The sequence below is a fragment of the Neodiprion virginianus genome, chromosome 4, assembly GCF_021901495.1.
Source record: "Neodiprion virginianus isolate iyNeoVirg1 chromosome 4, iyNeoVirg1.1, whole genome shotgun sequence".
NCBI classification, from domain to species: domain Eukaryota; kingdom Metazoa; phylum Arthropoda; class Insecta; order Hymenoptera; family Diprionidae; genus Neodiprion; species Neodiprion virginianus.
Window position 1 is genome coordinate 15,314,079 of NC_060880.1, and position 17,309 is coordinate 15,331,387.

The following is a 17,309-nucleotide window of genomic DNA, read 5'->3' on the forward strand; positions in this document are numbered from 1 at the left end:
GAAGACTACGCTTCTAAACTGTGCGCATGCGCTGCCGCAAACAAATCTGACATTACACGACCCTAACCTGATCAATTTCATGCTTCGTGAAAAAACGCTTAATATACTCTTGTTGGGTAAAGAATCGTATGCAATAAGGAGACAACGGTCTTTTCATCTCGCGTATTTGCAATATTCGTCCTCGTCTCGCACAAGCATACTTGCCTTCTCCTCATATGCGTGCCCACCTATGACTCATATTGCAAACTTACGCTCGGCCCGAAAAGACCGAGTTTGCCTCCTTGTTACGCAAGATACCATTTCCGATTTGAGAGCTTAAAAAACGTGAAGATTCGTTAAAATTAGAAGAAGTGATTTTCGACTGAAACCAAATAACCCAATACTTTTCTTATATCACCAAAAGATGAGGAAAAGTGAAACGATTAAGAATAGATGCGAATGACCGAAAATAGTCGATTACGTAACAAGTATGGATATGGCGTTTTGACGAGACGTGAGGAACACGCGAGTCAAAAAACCTTGTCCATACGAATTTCGACCCGCATTTTTTATCGCGAGAACCAGGAAATCACGACGAAGTCACGGTTTTGAGGTTTGAGTGGTAAAAAAATTATTAAAAGAAGGAAGAAGATGTATGCAACTGCACATTACCTGTTTGCGTGTCAATTAACGAAGTTGAAATATGTCAAGATAGTTCTTTCGACTTTGCGTTTTATCGTACTTCTTTCTCCTCCTCATTTTTACACGCTTATTTTTGTCAAACAGTTAAACCGGTTTTTATCGTATAATTACCTATACTCATTGCGGTGCAGGTCTTGTGAACGCCAACTCGTAATTGCATGCATATTATATCTATAAATGTGCATTCGAAGGATGGCAAGGCAAAACGGTGTAAATGCCATCATTACGATTGTATCAGGAAAGCAAAAAAACTGTCCCGAAATTTGAATAATTAATTTAACAAATGATTCATAAGTACTTTTCAGAGTTTTTCAAACTCTTTCAAATGGACTATACCCCGATTCAATGTAGCAATCCACCTTCGAAAAAATTACTGGTGAATGTCGATTATTTTCGCCACCAGTGTAAGTCCGTGACTCGTGCAAACGTTTTTTTTAAACTTTGGATAAAATTTAAAAACCTAATCAAGATTTTGAAATTGCAAGACAGATATAAATCGCACGCTTGAACTCCAACGAATAAGATCCGGTTGCAAGCTTTCAAATATTACGAGGCAAAATAGCGGGCTAAGGAGGGACCGGAAACGGTGTAATTACCAAAATGGATATAATTGGTTAAGAAAATGGTCAAATTTTAATAAAAAACCAGTAGAGCGGTATAGTAACTCAATTTTATTGAATTAAATTCTGATAGCACAATCAGTCCTGCGGAGAGCTGAAATGGAGCATATATCAGTAAGGTGCTTTTTTTCTCATTTGTGACATTATTAAGCGATTTTACGAACTTTGAACCGACTGGGACCCACACAAGTTCAAGGCTGATCGGTGACAAAGCCCAATTCACATCTGTTTCGTAATGTCAATATCGTAATTGTGTTTTTAATCAGTATCAGAAGTAAAAGTCAAAAAGTTGCCACGAACTGCGTACTTACACTGGCACGGAAGAAATCGATTTTCGTCATTCATTTTCTCGAAAACGAATTGCCATGTTAAATCGGGGTTTGTACGATTTGAAAAAGCTTGAAAAACTCTAAAAAGTACTACTTAATTTTCGTTTCAAATTAATCAATCAAATTTGGTACAGTTTTTTGTTCCCCTGAAAAATAATACACCGTTTTGCCGTACCACCCTTCGTTTCAATAAATTTATATTGTACGTTACGATCAATTTTTTACTTTCAGGATTTTAGATTAAGAAATGAAAACATGAATAAAAATATAAATCAAAGTTCTTCAAGTATATTATAATTCTACAACTCTATTCGAAATTGTTTCATTCCTTTCCGGTTTTATTTGTTTTTATTTTATTTTTTTTATTGTTCTTCCCCCCGATGATAAGAGAATCGCGTCCAATAATGTATCGGATACACGACGCGAACATGTGTGCACATGGATTACACATCCCTCGCGATCGCCTCTGTATATGTTTTGCGCAAGGATGACCGTACGTGGGTGGTGAATCGGTGTCCTATAAAAGCCCAGGAGCACACGAACCCCTCGCAGTCGGTCCTCGGTTAACTATGCGTTCGGTGGCAGCATTTGTTTATTTATTTATCTGTTTTTTCTAATTACTTAATTTGAAAACAACTCCGTTTCTCACGATCAAAAACGATGGAGAAAAAAAAAACTGATTTCACTTCATCCCACAAAATATAAAACAATTAACGTTGTACACAAGTATTATTACGTGAAATGATAATTTGAAAGACTGTTTAATATTTTTCAATACAAAAATCGCGATTTTATTAATAGGTATATATTTTGTTTCCATCGCAAGTTTCATTCGATGATCAGATACTGGTATAAAATTGCTCAATCAATATCACGATCAGAGTTCGAAGAATCTTTCTCAATTCTATATTGAATAGGATAATATGTAATAATGATAATTATAATTATAATAATAGTAATAATGTTACTAATAACAACAACAGCAACGATAACCATAAAAATGTACATATTTTTGTAAGTGAAACAATTTTATTATCGCATAAACAACGATCGGTGAAGTACCCGTGGTAATTATTTTATAAGTAGAGATTTGAAACGCGTGGAAGAGAAGCGAAGCGAAAAAAAAAATTTAAAAACGATATTTCGAAAGAAAAAAATGATTATAAGGTTATATTCGTCGAACTGTGAGGCGGAATTCCGTGCGCTACGTGCGAAATATATTGAGAAGCCTTTCAATTGAATACGCGTATACCTGTATATCGATGATGAAAAATTTGTGAATAAACGTCTGTTCGAAATGTATATTTCTTTACACCGAAAAAACAGCTGGAGTCAAAAATTCATTCGGATAAAATTTTTGAAACCGAAGAGTTCAAAACCGCGGATCTTACCGATTGCACGAATAGAATTAATCGATCAACGAAAGGTAGTATTTTTGTTTCTGAATATTTTGTCGAAGACTGTTTGAATAATAATAATTGCGAGACGATGATAATCCAGTATTGATTGATCTCAGTTAAGATCTGACAAATTAAGAATACTTCTCTTTCTTCTTCGTTTCCGTTCTTTATATTCATTTTTCCACCGTTATACCGACTATTTTCAACCACACGTAGATTTTTGTAGAAGAACCTGTCTCGCTGGAAACACCTTCGTCGGGCATAAGCAATATCGTTGTGTATCTTAAACGTCACCCTAAGGAAACCATGAAAAACTTATTCCGTCATCTGAAGGGCTGCTCTTCGAGAAATCGAAGAATACCGGAACCCCCGGGAGGGGGAATTGGAGTTTTTCCAGCACGCCGAGGAAGCGACTAGCAGACAAATGAAAAGGAAAGAGAGCTAGGATAAATAACGAAAGATTAAAAACCGGCAAACTTCAAAGAACGGGTCGATTTTTGATTGATTCGATACTATGCAAACGCATTGGCTGAATTTTTTTTTTTTTTTTCGAGGAACAGAGACTGCCCTATTAGAACTAGCGAATTGGAGAAGGCTGAAGTTAGTAACGTTAACGTAACGAAACATCATAGAAAAAAAGATTGACTATACAATTTTAGAACGCCTTTTAAGTAGTTGACTTTTCAAACTATGAACGTGTTTCCTTTGCTATTATTTACTAGCTGAATTGCAGACAATCCTAAGCGTCCAATTAACGATTTTTTCTCGACATGCATCGTTAAAGTAACGTTACCAACTTCATACTCATGATACTGGTAACTCGAAGAATTCGCAACCTCTCTGCGTTCCAGATTAAGGAGGGGAAGAAAAGCTGCAAGGATGTTTCTAATCACGAGCAGACGGTCGATGAGGTCCGGATTTTCCGGATGCGGCGGGTTCGAGATGACTGCTTGGATATGGATAGGATGCACCGTTGCAACCCTCGTGACGTCGCAGCAGAACTTCTACACGAACGGGAGATACGGAAAACGGCAGGACCCTGAAGAAGGTGAGGCACGTTCGGGGTTTCGAAACACGGCCAAAAACGGGATGCCTTTACGGCCGTTGGCCTTTGTTTTCTAACGTCATTGATGTAGGGCCCAAATTTATAGGCAGACTTAATTACCGGGCGCTGCATTCTGCGCTCCACTTGCAGGAGTCAGCTTTCCCGCCACCTCTAACTATCTCCTCCTCTCTGTATTCGTCCTTTGACTCCGCAGAAATTTGACAAACTGTTAATTTGCCCGAGGTTTTACCGGATTCTCCGAATCGCCGGATTTGAAATCTAAGAATGACCAAAAATAATCGACTTTTGATTAAATCGATTATTTTCCCTCGCAATCGGTTTTTGTTTTTTACTCCTATGAACGACGCAATACAATATCAATATATGTGATTAAAGTATCAATTATTATCATTGTCTTACTTACTAAGTATCTATTTGATACAGTATGTGAAAGATGAATGAATATTTTTACCTGAAATTGAAAAATGTTTTGAATGAAACTATAAATGATCAAAAAAAAATTTTCCGCTATTAAGACTACGTACTGAAATTTATGAAATTTTGGTTTCATTTGCACCGTTTCAAGAAAATTCGCAATAATCTATTACTCGATTCATTTTTATCGATTCAATCGAGTCGTATTCCATTATTTTTTTGGACTGGATGAATCGATGCGCTGATTATTTTTAACTTAGTGGCACTAGCTAGAGTTTCAGGCTCACCAATTTTTCCCGCTTCGACTTTTGGGACTGATTAAAAACGCCTTCTGTTTTAATTACGGAAAGTAATAAAATGAAAGTTCAAAAGGTGTGACTGCACCGAATAGATTTCAATTTAGGTCACAGATCAATATCGAAAACGATTACAAGGCCACGAACTTCAAACTTTACGTTCTAGATCTCTGACACCGCTTAAGGTTGCATAAAAAGTTATGAAAAGGAAAAAAAACTTTTAAAAACTCTCCAGCAATATTATTTAGGTGAACACGAATAATACAACATCTCTATTATGTAACGGGATATGAATCTGACGACGAGCAAATTCGAAAAACGTGAGCTAAGAAATCATCAATGTTCGAAAACGTTTTTATCTGATGTTTTTGACTCAATTTCGAAAACGATTAATTGGTATTTTTGACCCGATTCTGATGTTCCGGAGTTCTTTTTTCATCACTCATCAAATCCCGAAAAATTATCCGAACAAAATTTATGAAATCTTGCAATATAGCAGAGTTATAACGGGGAAAAGAATATCTGTTGCACCGTATTTAAACATATATTTTGATCCACTCCGAAGATAACTACTTGTAAAAATGTCAAAACAATCTCGGGATATCTCTATGCTGGACTAAGTAGGCCCATAAAAATTACAATCGGATCAAAAACACGAGAATTTAATCATTTTGACCGTTGTGATTACACAGGCCTGCGAAATATAACGTATAATTTCCCCCTCAAATAAAAATACTTTTTTTTAGATATTTAGGTATGTTGAAATAAAATATAGAACAAGTTTTTTTGCAGCACATCAAAATTCATTTTTATGCATTTTTGAACTATTTTTATGGAAAAAAAAAAATAAAATGAATATAAAACTAAATATTTGGGTATAAAATTAACAGCATTAGGTTCAAACAAGACTTAAGAGACTAGATAAATCAAACAGACTCATTTTCTCTTGTATTGACGATTCGGTTCATCTTATCATTGAACAGGAGTGTTGAAGAAAGAAACAGATATCACAACTTTATTTGAATTATCTAGTCTCTTAAGTCTTGTTTGAATCTAATGCTGTTAATTTTATACCTAAACATTCAGTTTTATATTCCTTTTTTTCATATAAATAATTATAAAATGCATAAAAATAAATCTCGATCTGCTGCAGAGAAACTAGCGCTACATTTTAGTTGAACATACCTAAATACTTAAAAAAACAAGCGTTATTACTTGAGGGGGAAATTAAAAGTTATATTTCGCAGGCCAGTGTTATAAGTCCTTTCCTCAAATTATCGACACCTGAAGTTTGCGTTGTTCGAATTTGGCTTGCAGATTCATTTCTATTATGTGATAGGGACCGTTGTTTAACTCCAGTTCACCATCACTGGGGCAAACAACGTCGATGGATTTTTTTAAACGGTGTTGTCACCTTTTCTAACTATTGATTGATTGTGAGACCTACGGCCCACTGATCCTCAAACCATCCCAATTTTCGGCCGTTTCAGCGTCTTCCTTCTGGTCGGGGAGCAGATATGGTCGGAGCGGGGTTTCCGGTGCCGACAAGGAGAAGATCGAGGAAGCGGGTAAGGACATGGAAGTCTCGCCTCGGACGGACAGGTTCTTCCTGGGAAGCCGTTATGGGAAAAGGACCTTCTCTAACAACGAGCGGGTCGACTCGCTAAAACACTTCAAAACAACCCTGGACTTCCTGATATCCGTCGACCGGCAGACAACCGAGAAGGAGCAGCTAAAGGTCCTCAGTCAGCAGCTGAGTGAGTAGGATTTGGTTCTGAAAATAGTGGCAGTTAATTTCTCGAACAAATACCCATAATGTTTCCGTAGAGCTCAGTTCGAATATTATGTGAGTAAATTGTGATCTTTTTTTCTCTATCCCAAAATTTGCAACCTTAAGAAATTACTCGGAATTTTCAGAAGACAATGAAAACGTCGCAGCGATCGGATCCGGCGAAAATTTATCCTTATCCGTGGATAATTTATACCGCCCTCGAGCAGCCAGAGACGAGAAGATGATCGGATTCGCCTGCCTCTACACAGGGATTGGAAATCTCTACCGCTGTTCTCACAGGTATAATTATTTCCATTTTCTTTCTTCCTCTGTATCCAAAAATACTCGTCGTGACCGTCGTCTGGCCGAATGGGAATTATTATCGTCACCCTAAGTTACGGGATTTACTACTTTTCTCGTCGTCTCAATTATAACAATGAAGATACATTTGAGAGACGGAAAACCGGCGCGGTAAGCAACAACGGGGAGACAAAAACATTTTATATATATATATATATATGTACGTATCTGCGACGGTCATAATTCCGCGTTTGAGATATTAACCAGAGTTCTCGTGTCGACAGCTGTTTATTGGAAACGCAATTACTTGCGATATTTTAATCGAATCAGCACCTCGCTATTTTGGTACGTCTCACATATGTAACGTGATCGCAATTATTTCGCGAATTTCTTCATTTTTTTTTTTTTTTGCTCTAATATTTTTGTGTCGAATTCAATTATCTGCATTCTTTCCTCGTTTTTTATTTCTTCCTTCAGCACGCTTTCGACACAACCGCCGTAGCCCGAGACGAGATAAAAAGCCGCGTTTGCGACAGAGATAAAAATGTGGAACACGCGGCGAACAATTAAAAATCATCGAAGCGTTTCTCAAACGTGAATATTATGAATAAACGACATATGTTCGCGGCATGTTTTAACCACCGAGCGCAACGTGTAATCCGCGATGATAATCAACGATCCGTTTCTTTTTCCACGTATGCGTAATACAGATGCATGAAATGCATGAGAATATTTGGAAAGTGCACGTTTTAAATTTAATTACAGATACGAATTATCGCTACTAACTAGTAACAACTGTTGGTGTTTGTTTGTTTTTTCTAGGCGAAGCAATGCGACCCAAGGATCATCGAATTGATCAGGAAACCCAAGGCCGAAAATTTCACTTTCGTTAAAAATGATTTCTTTTTTTCTTGTTTCAATATAAATTTTAAAACTTACCGATTAACGGGATTTACGGAAGAAGCAATAGCAAACTATTTCAAACATGAGTGGCCAAAACTCTGGCACATTTTATTGATATACGCTTTTCAGTCGGCATTGATCAAACGACAATTGACTAAATTATTTTGAAGTTTTAATATCTTATGAAGAAACAGTCATCTCTGCTGTAGGATGACTTTACGTCTTATAATTTGAACAAATTCATCGCAATTATCGGATCGCGGTCTTTCGTCGATCCCGTGAGTCACAAAATCTTACATAACATTATTAAAAAGCTACATGAAGAAATCATTTGCTATGAAATTAATTTATTTTTCCATCGACTTATCGTAAGTAATGTCTGTTTAATTTTAATGTTTACATACGCGAGTTCTATCTTTCGAATTGTATGTGGTCTTGAGCTAATAGGCTGGATGTTCGAGACGACGAAAAAAGCGCGAGAATGCCTCTTTTTTTTTGTTTCGATTGTCACAAACACAGATTCTCTTCCTTCTGTTATTAAAACAAGAATAAATATTAAACTACAACTGTCTTCTACCCGTTACTTTCATCACAATTGCCTGTTCTCCTTATTTCATTTTATTTTTTTTTTCTATTAGCACAACAACTATATAAATCGAGCAAAATAGTAATGATATTTCAGCACTTGGCCTTGAATATCAAAGCATTTTTCGTTCCAGCTCTCTTACTGCCTTCCAAATTTACATTAGAAGATAGTGAACATGGTTTATTACAAAATCGTGATTTGTTTATTTCCTACATTATTTTACAGCGTCTCTTTTGGAGTTCCTCAAACCCCGGCACCATCATTGTATAGATACCCGTATCATTGAAATTCGTTTCTTCTTATATCAAGGTGTCCTCGGATCGTATGTATTCACCGATATCTGCCTGGTGGAAACAAATTGTCGAAATTGGGTCGGCGTGCTTACAGTCAGCGGTGCTTTTTGCCGCAACACCGAATCCCTAAAAATATTGAACATTGTAGTTGAATCGGCATTAAATCCTTATTAGATAATGGCCTCTTTGATCAATACACTCACCAATGGCAAGTCATTCATCGAATAAACAACGACACCCTGATACTGTGCAGTGTTTTCAGTTATCCTGCCCAAACCAGATTTCGCGACATGGTGTCCGTAGAGAAACTGCTGCTCGGCGGAAGGTTTTAGCCAAATTTTATACTGGAATTAAAAAGAGGTGACGGATGAGTGCCAAGTTACGTTTTAGCGATAGCAGCAACAATTGCGTGAGACTTATTTGCATACTTGCGCGTATGGAGCGAGGTAGTGTAGAGCGGTAATATGCATCTTGAATTTACCCGACTTGGTAAACCTTCCAAAGCACGTTCCAAAGCTGATTAGATTCTCTGGTGCGACAGTACTGGCGAGGGACAATATCTTTTCGGAAACGTAATATACCTTCTCCTTTTGCTCTCGAAAGCAATATGTGCCGTCTGGTCGGTCTATTAGAAGTTTCAGGTTTCCACCGATACTGCAAAGCAATTACAAAGTGTTTATTACCACGTTTAGATTTACTTTCAGATCAAAGTAAGTAAATATTTAAATCGTTGCTGTTCTACCTAACCTCAAAATCGAATTACTTCACTTACTACTTAGTTAACTTTTCGAAGACAAGCTTCGTTCTTTCCTCTGACAAGCGCTTCATCGTATATTCAACTGTACAGTTTGAAAAATTTTTATTTTATCGAACTTTCAACGTAATTGTGAGGATGAAAACTTAACACAACGCACGTGTCGCGTCTTCACTCTGCTTGTTGTCACGCTTTTGGCATTATGCGAAGCGATTTGCCAACCTGCGTCCCTGCCTCTATGCAACTGTGACCAAATACTACAACGTTCCCGATGATAAACCATTCGCGCCTGGTTTTAGGCAACTTTGACTACACACTTCACAGGCGTTTAACGCCTAGTTGTATGCAATTCCAGCTAAATGGTTCGCATCACTTTACGCCATTGTTGTCGGTGTATACAACCAACGTTACATCAAATTTTCATCATTTGATTTTCAACCAAAATGATTTTTCAAATTTCAAACCCCTGATAACGCTACAGTAGATAAATATAAACCAAGCCCCAGTAAACGCGTTTATAATGTAAAATTGATGTTATTCAATATCATGCTTTACATAAGATGAGCCACTTAAATGAGTCGTATTGCCTCATTAATGATTATAGAAACGATGTCAACTTGACATCACCATGATCCTCCTGATGTCAATTTGTCATAACGCTAAAGTAATAACGACGGTTAATTTTTTTATTTGTAACTATAACTTTAAATATCACTTTGTGATGACATATACCTGACATCATGAAGATATAATGTAGTGAAATGAGCTACAGATGTATAATACATTATAGAAATATACTATACACTTATAACTCAAATGTAGAAATACATAACAGAATTATTTGGTTACTTCTACATATGAAACTTGAAATGTTGTACCATCTACGAGAAAGGATACCATGAATAAGACTCTATAAATAACTCATTAAAAAAAACAATTCTTCTGTAAAACTACATTTGGAAGATGGACTTGATTTTTGAAAGTTAAAATATAGAGAATGCAAAGTTTTTTATCAATTCAATTGTTTTATTCTTGATTAATAAATGACAAGAGTTTCTTTTCAACTTTGATATTTCCATACATTTCTTCGTTGGAAATATTTCACCAGAATATACAAAATCATACGCGGACACATCTGACTGTATGTATGAATATTTGATGTCTTATTGAAATTTTCTGATACGGACATATATTGAAATATCAGAGCATATATTTCTATATCAGGTCATATCAAACCATATCAGAAAATTATATGGGCCTATCAGACTATATATGGGCTCATCAGAAATTTGTTTCACGGGGATGTAATAAAGCTGACGTCCCTGTGATGTAACCGTTATGACAAATTATTCTTAATAATTAAACATTTCGATATAAAAGAAAAAATTTGGATTGTTTTTCTTTGGTTTAAATAAAATTGCTAAATATATATAATAAACATTTTAATGGCTACATTTCTTACGTCAAGTGATTAAACATTATTCGATTTGCAATATCAAAAAATTAATTCTAAGCTGGAATTTCAAGATTCTTCGAAAAAAATGAATAAATTTTTTTTTTTTTTTGGTTCTTCGAGAGACAATACGAAAGAAAATATTACATTTTACGTAATATGATTTCATTGTTACGTCAAATATACGTAGAAAAATGACGTCAATATTATATCAGGGCGTTATGTAAATATTATATATCATTTAAACCATTTTGTGAGATCAAATTAACGTCACTTTTTAAGTCAGTATAATGTGAAAATGATATATAATTTTGCAATCATATCCTAGTCACAAAGGATGGCATTATTATATCAAATTTACGTAAAATTTCGTTACCTATTCCTATGACCTATTCATAATGTAAAATCAAGGTCATGTGTTCACTCGAACGTATATTTGCACGAGATGTATCCGCAGCATTCTGTTCCTAGAATTCTCACAGATTTGTCTCCAAATCATGACCGTCAATCCTTTCATCATATTCAATGCATTTCACTAGTTCGATTTGTTTCGTATACTTTACTATCTGTAATTTTAATACTAATTGTTAGTCTTGTTGTCATGTTCTTCTTCTTTTATTATTTGATTATTAAGACACAGGTCATGAAAAATAAATCAGTAGTAAGTCCGTAGATCCAAGAGAAATAACGATGTCTTTATTACTGTCAGAGGCATCATATCTATATAGTATGATTTGGATCATTTAGAATGGTTTCACTGCTGTGTCAAACGCACTTCCCCACAACGTTATTCCGTATTTTATTATTGAGTGCAGTGTACAAGTGCGTAGTATACCTGTATCATAATTTGGGTTCCCCTGAATAGTTTCGAAACCAGAGGCTTACGACTTGTCTACAAGTTTGGGACACGTGATGAGGTGTGGAAATTAAACTGAAAAACAGTCTTCATGTAAGCACACGATTGAACTCTTTGAACTTAGATAATTTTTTAATTATCAGCAATGCTTGCAATTTCATCATCAAACTAATTTGGTTTCCTGCCAAATGCTTATGAAAAATTCATTTATGCTTGTAGATTTTCTACATTTTCATGTTTATCCAGCTAACCGATTAAGCGTTTTCGCTGGCTAATTGTTTCAGCTAGCTAACTTTAACCTAGTGGCCACGCGCGGCCAGAGATTGAGAACCACTGACGCTCACGCGCGTTCATCCGGCAGGCAGTAAACGCTAGCACGAAAATTCAAAACACACCAAACTATAAACTTTTTCTTCACATGCGATAGCATATCAATTCTCGTTATCTGATATATTATGATTATGGTTGACACCTTTTTTTCATTTCGATTTAAAACCAGGTACGGTTAGCATAAACGCTTATGTTCGTCGAGTCCGGTAAAACTCATGACAGCATACAACGTAGCAGTTGAAAATTTTACAGAATATTTCCCAGACGGACAGAAGCTCAAACCAATTTGATATTGGCCGGTAATAGGATGTTATGAGTCGTTAAAAATTCGGAAACTTCAATGTTTTACATAAAAAGTCAAAAGTCAGCTACAACTTCCATACGTACATGACTTGGGGGTGAAATATTCTACAGAATATTCTTCAGATGTACAAGCTCTTGAGCAGATCCAAGTTTTTCAACGCCCAGAGAATATTCTTTAGAATATTTAAGCCCCAAGTCGCGCGCTGTCATGAGTTTCACCGAATTCGATGAAAATAAGCGTTTACCCTAACCGTATCCGGTTTTCAATCGAAATGAAAAAAAAGCATCTACTATCATCATAATATCTCAGACAGGGAGAATTGATATGCAATCGCATGTGAAAAAAACGTGTATAGTTTGGCATGGTTTGAATCTTCGTGCCAGCGTTTTATTACTGATTACCGGGTGTCCGCGCGGGAGGTTCAGTGGTTCTCAATCCCAGGCCGCGCTCTACCGCTAGATCCGATCGCCAGTTTCAGCGACTTGTGACTGTCTTGGCCGACTTAAGTTGGCTAAATCGTGCAATACGAAACTTTATAGATGACTGGGCATATAAATAGAGCACCCACGGTTCGTATATAATTACGCATATCACAGGAACCTTTTGAACTTAAGATCTGTTTGCTACCCAAAATTACTCAACAAGCACGCTTATCTACACGCTTGTTCATTAGTTGGTCATTTCTTCCAATGCAGAGCTTGATGATTAGTCAATACCGTGGGAGAAAATGACTGATAATTGCTTAGTATATCCCATATATAAGTATTGGTGTACCCCATATGTATAGATAGGAATACGTAGTTACCAGCGGCAACAGTGTTTCTAGCCATTCTTATTTCGTAGTCCGTCGGAGATAGCCACCAATTCCATCTTCAAAGTCAAACTATTTAGCCTGTTCGGATAAAGAATAATAAAGTAAGTTAATTCTCTTTATATTACTACATTCAATTTACAAATACCTCGTAGATCGAATCGTCTAATGCTAATAGTACAATGTACAGTACGTATAACATAGTCAAGATAAACGTGAACATATTTTCGGGAACGACTCAGCGATTGAGTCAAACCAGCTGGTCTATCTTACTAGCTTGCACGTTTAGTAGGTACGGACACTGATTAGAAGTTCCATAAAAGACGAAAATAAGTTACTGACCCATACAAATCACCCATTGTATCGGCATCTCTAATGATATTTATTGTTAGATGGTAGTTAACGATAGTTTCACGCACTTTATAACTTGGAAATTTTACTGAAATATACTTGGCACAATTTTTAAAAGAAAAATCAATACTCTAAACCACTTATATCAAGTGTACAAACTAACAGTTAACTGTTTTCATATCAACAACAGGTAATAATATGGACATACAAAAAAAGGGGTGGTTCAGCGAAGTTCACGATCTTTGGCCAGGAATTACATTGTCCTTAGAAATAAACAATGTCTTGTACAAGCGAAGATCCAAATACCAAGACATTCTAGTAGTTGAAACGTGAGTTGCCGATCAGCAGGCTGTAACCACCGAATTTGTAATACAGTCAATTGATTGTTCGATGTACTTCAACATTATTATGGTATCTCTTCAACAGAAAGGCTCATGGTAAGATGTTGGTTCTGGACGGGGTCATCCAATGCACGGAAAGAGACGAGTTTTCGTACCAGGAAGGCATCGCCTTTCTGCCACTTTGCTCGCATCCAAATCCGGAGAACGTGAGTGAAACGGCTCCAGGCGCATTGCAGGCAAATTACTATCAAAGAGAAATTTTTAAACGCAGTTCTTTTCTTTATCCAGGTTTTGATAATCGGCGGAGGCGACGGCGGCGTAGCTCGCGAGGTCGCCAAGCATCCTGGTGTCAAGCGGATAACGCAGGTGGAGATCGACGAGTATGTCCTGGAGGCAGCAAGGCTGCATTTGCCCTTCATGAGCATCGGGCTGAGCGATCCGAAGGTCGATCTCCAGGTCGGCGATGGGTTTCAGTACATGAAAAACCACACCAACGAGTTCGACGTCATCATCACTGATAGCTGCGATCCCGTGGGTCAGCAATTGTCGCCCTCTATAATTGGCGTCTCGCGTTATGCAGGGAGACAGATAATCTTACACAAATGTGATACTCTTTTGAGCCCTTCAAAAAGTGACGCAATAACGCGAGATGGCATTCATCGGTTAAGACCAAAATTATTTAAGAAAAGCCAGACCTATCAAAGATTTTTTGTCCATTTACACAAGGTTTGCGACTTTTTTGGCCAATTTTGAGTATTTCTGGTTAATATTTCTGTAGGCATTTGTCGTAGGTCAAATCTGTATCCATATTCTTGTTCCTTGGACAATTTTACACTATGAAACCGATTTTCAGCCACTTAGTACAAAAAAAAACCTCTGCGTAATCAAAAATACCCAAATTCAAATGAAAAATGCGAAAAAAAAACAACGAAAAATGGGTAACATGCCCACAAAAAATCAGTCAAATTAGAGGGAGTGGACGACAAGTCCGGCTTTTCTTACGTAATTTTGCTCCAACTGTTTGCGAAATTCGAAATGCATACCTACAATCTCCATACCAGTTTTTATTCATTTTCAGGACCCGCGACGTGCCTTTTCGAAGAGTCGTACTTCCGACTAATGAGGACGGCTCTCAAACCCGGAGGAATAATTTGCAGCCAATCGGGAACGGCCTGGGCTAACCTGGACCACGTGAGCCAAACGTTGAGTAATTGTCGGTCCATGTTTCCGGTCGCTTCTTACTGCATCGTCTCTGTCCCAACTTACCCTACAGGACAAATCGGGTTCGTCCTGGGCAGCCTAAATACAGTGGGTGTACTTTTTTTCCATTATTTTCATCGCGTGTCTGCATCATGCAATCTGAACGAAAATTATACACACTTGTAAACATTCGTTACATACTTACGCAGCTAATAAATGAACAAGAATGATAAATAGACGGTCATACAATCATATAGAAAACTTCGCCTTGGCATTAATCAGCTTGTTAACGTACAATGAATATTAATGAATGACGATCATAGATCATAACGGATGAAATGCTGGAGGGTGATGCAATTGTAAGGAATTTCGTCGAGAATATTTACATGTGTTGAAACTTTTCTTTTTAATTCCTTGCAATAAATGCGCGTAAAATAATGCTTTTCTATTGTAACTTTCAGAGCACGGATTTCAAGGAACCAGTACAAAAATTCAGCGAAAAAGAACTGGACGATATGAAAATACGATATTACAGCGCCAATGTTCACCGTGCTGCTTTTGTACTGCCGAGATTCGTCGCCAAAGAGCTACTAATCGATAATAAAATTTTATCTTAGAATGAATTATCTACGCATTATCAACTGCTGTTTTTTCAAAAATTCTTTGTGTGCGTGTAACACGCAACCGTCCCGAATTGTATTTAATTTTTTAATATAAAATATATTCGCTGTCAGTAGTTTTTCGTAGTTACTTTATTTTTCTTCTTTGAACTCATAAAATGATGATTAGTGTAAATTATATATTTAATGTTAGAAGTGTTTTAATATTGTTTAGCTTTAATGTATAAATAAATACAATATTCTTAATGGCGATTGATTGTGATAACATTCCTGGACGACAATATAATGCATCTATGTATATTTGTGATAAATCTTGTGCGGTTGTATCGAAGAAAAAGAAAGTAAAATAATAACTATCAAATTACAGCCTAAATTCTGGATTGTCGGGAAAAAATGCTCACGGGTGTATTACAACAATTGGTAAGAGGCCAGGCATAAGCAGTAAATAGATCTTGTATATGATAATTACTGACGATTTAAATTACATTTACTTTGTATGGTTATTATCTTTATCTCTTGTCAAGATTTATGCTGTTGCTGTTTTTGAAATAATTTGACGTCATCGATTGACGAATTTTCGGCTGTTTCATTCTCTTTCAAATCTCCTTTTATTTCTCCCTAATGTATTACTAGCCATTAAATTTGTCCTTAAAATATATTTTCAATATATATATATTCTTTTCATCATAGTAAAACACTTAATTTTTGGTATGGTTAGACTTAGATGTAACAAGGGTTATCTTACAATGTATACATATACTATATGTATCGGTGTATACTGAATTAAAAATATCTGAACCGTCGTATATTTTGAAGAAAAATAGAAGAAAAAATCAAAGAATTATGTAAAGTTGAAGGAGTAAAAGAGAACTAAGAAAAAGGAACAGACAGTGATAGAGAAAAAAAGAATTGACAAACTCAGACTAACATTAATAATTCAAATAAATCATGTTAACATTGGCTAGTCAGTGAATCGAGTATCGATCGGATCTCAGCCAAAAAATTAATATAATTAAATGATATGTTACTTCTCTTGTTAATTCAACTTAAAATTAACATAAATGCTTATTCGTAAATAAATTGTTGGAAGCAATATTATATTCAAGCGTCAATAACAATAATAGAAATATTGATAATAAGAATAATCGTATTTGCTGAGAAATTTTTCTTCTTTTTCTCGACCGTGTCAAGGTCTTGTGTATATATTAAATAAAATAAAAAATAAAAACATCGTACCTCCAAATTAGAAATACGCAATACATATGTATAGATATTTATTTATATTATAATTTGAATGGGATGTAATTAATATCAATTGAATTTTCAACGGTTATCAGTTGAAGGAATCTAATCTAATATTCCTCAAAGGCATTTGAAATACAGCACATTTTTTTCACCTAAGGACACTTTTCTACTTGGCCGCATATTTACTGTTCATTTGTTACAATGAGAAAATCGTAAGGATTTCAATTTTTTTATCTTATAATTTGACCTTATCATTTTTCCCAACAGTGTTAAACTCTATATTCTGTGAAAACAAAAACGCAATATACTTTATTAAACTGAACGTGTTCAAGGTTTTTACAAATTGAAATAAAATACACGAATCAGCTGATAGTAAGCTGTGAAA

The 17,309-nt window shown here is 35.9% G+C and overlaps 3 protein-coding genes across 4 annotated transcripts; 2 read left to right on the forward strand and 1 right to left on the reverse strand.

The window, feature by feature from the left end:
* Positions 1-543: 543 nt before the first annotated feature.
* LOC124302573 (uncharacterized) lies at positions 544-8,447 on the forward strand. Its single transcript, XM_046758865.1, has 5 exons — positions 544-601; positions 3,882-4,078; positions 6,297-6,563; positions 6,724-6,877; positions 7,700-8,447. The coding sequence occupies exons 2-5, from the start codon at positions 3,910-3,912 to the stop codon at positions 7,731-7,733; spliced, it is 624 nt and encodes a 207-aa protein (XP_046614821.1). The 5' UTR covers positions 544-601; positions 3,882-3,909; the 3' UTR covers positions 7,734-8,447.
* Positions 8,448-8,545: 98 nt separating this feature from the next.
* Positions 8,546-9,619, reverse strand: LOC124302574 (60S ribosome subunit biogenesis protein NIP7 homolog). The gene is made up of 4 exons (XM_046758866.1): positions 9,432-9,619; positions 9,088-9,313; positions 8,863-9,003; positions 8,546-8,785 (listed from the first exon to the last, which is right to left on the reverse strand). The coding sequence occupies exons 1-4, from the start codon at positions 9,485-9,487 to the stop codon at positions 8,666-8,668; spliced, it is 543 nt and encodes a 180-aa protein (XP_046614822.1). The 5' UTR covers positions 9,488-9,619; the 3' UTR covers positions 8,546-8,665.
* A 3,240-nt stretch (positions 9,620-12,859) lies between these two features.
* LOC124304126 (spermidine synthase) lies at positions 12,860-16,428 on the forward strand. Of its 2 annotated transcripts, XM_046762180.1 has the most exons (7): positions 12,860-12,925; positions 13,200-13,271; positions 13,709-13,847; positions 13,945-14,065; positions 14,148-14,394; positions 14,938-15,167; positions 15,521-16,428. In XM_046762180.1, exons 3-7 carry the CDS (start codon positions 13,717-13,719, stop codon positions 15,674-15,676), a joined length of 885 nt encoding a protein of 294 aa, XP_046618136.1. In that variant the 5' UTR covers positions 12,860-12,925; positions 13,200-13,271; positions 13,709-13,716; the 3' UTR covers positions 15,677-16,428. The 2 variants fall into 2 exon arrangements, with proteins under 2 accessions (XP_046618136.1, XP_046618135.1); XM_046762179.1 differs by lacking the exon at positions 12,860-12,925 and having other exon boundaries at positions 13,041-13,271.
* Positions 16,429-17,309: the final 881 nt, after the last annotated feature.

Bases quoted from the DNA above. Each gene is read 5' to 3' on its own strand.
- LOC124302573 (XM_046758865.1), top strand. From the start codon at position 3,910: ATGTTTCTAATCACGAGCAGACGGTCGATGAGGTCCGGATTTTCCGGA. The intron at 4,079-6,296 runs GTGAGGCACGTT...CGGCCGTTTCAG, and splicing joins ACGGCAGGACCCTGAAGAAG to CGTCTTCCTTCTGGTCGGGG. The intron at 6,564-6,723 runs GTGAGTAGGATT...CGGAATTTTCAG, and splicing joins GGTCCTCAGTCAGCAGCTGA to AAGACAATGAAAACGTCGCA.
- LOC124302574 (XM_046758866.1), bottom strand. From the start codon at position 9,487: ATGAAGCGCTTGTCAGAGGAAAGAACGAAGCTTGTCTTCGAAAAGTTA. The intron at 9,314-9,431 runs GTAAGTGAAGTA...ATTGCTTTGCAG, and splicing joins TTCGAAAAGTTAACTAAGTA to TATCGGTGGAAACCTGAAAC. The intron at 8,786-8,862 runs GTGAGTGTATTG...CAATATTTTTAG, and splicing joins CGATGAATGACTTGCCATTG to GGATTCGGTGTTGCGGCAAA.
- LOC124304126 (XM_046762180.1), top strand. From the start codon at position 13,717: ATGGACATACAAAAAAAGGGGTGGTTCAGCGAAGTTCACGATCTTTGG. The intron at 13,848-13,944 runs GTGAGTTGCCGA...TCTCTTCAACAG, and splicing joins GACATTCTAGTAGTTGAAAC to AAAGGCTCATGGTAAGATGT. The intron at 14,395-14,937 runs GTCAGCAATTGT...ATTCATTTTCAG, and splicing joins TGATAGCTGCGATCCCGTGG to GACCCGCGACGTGCCTTTTC.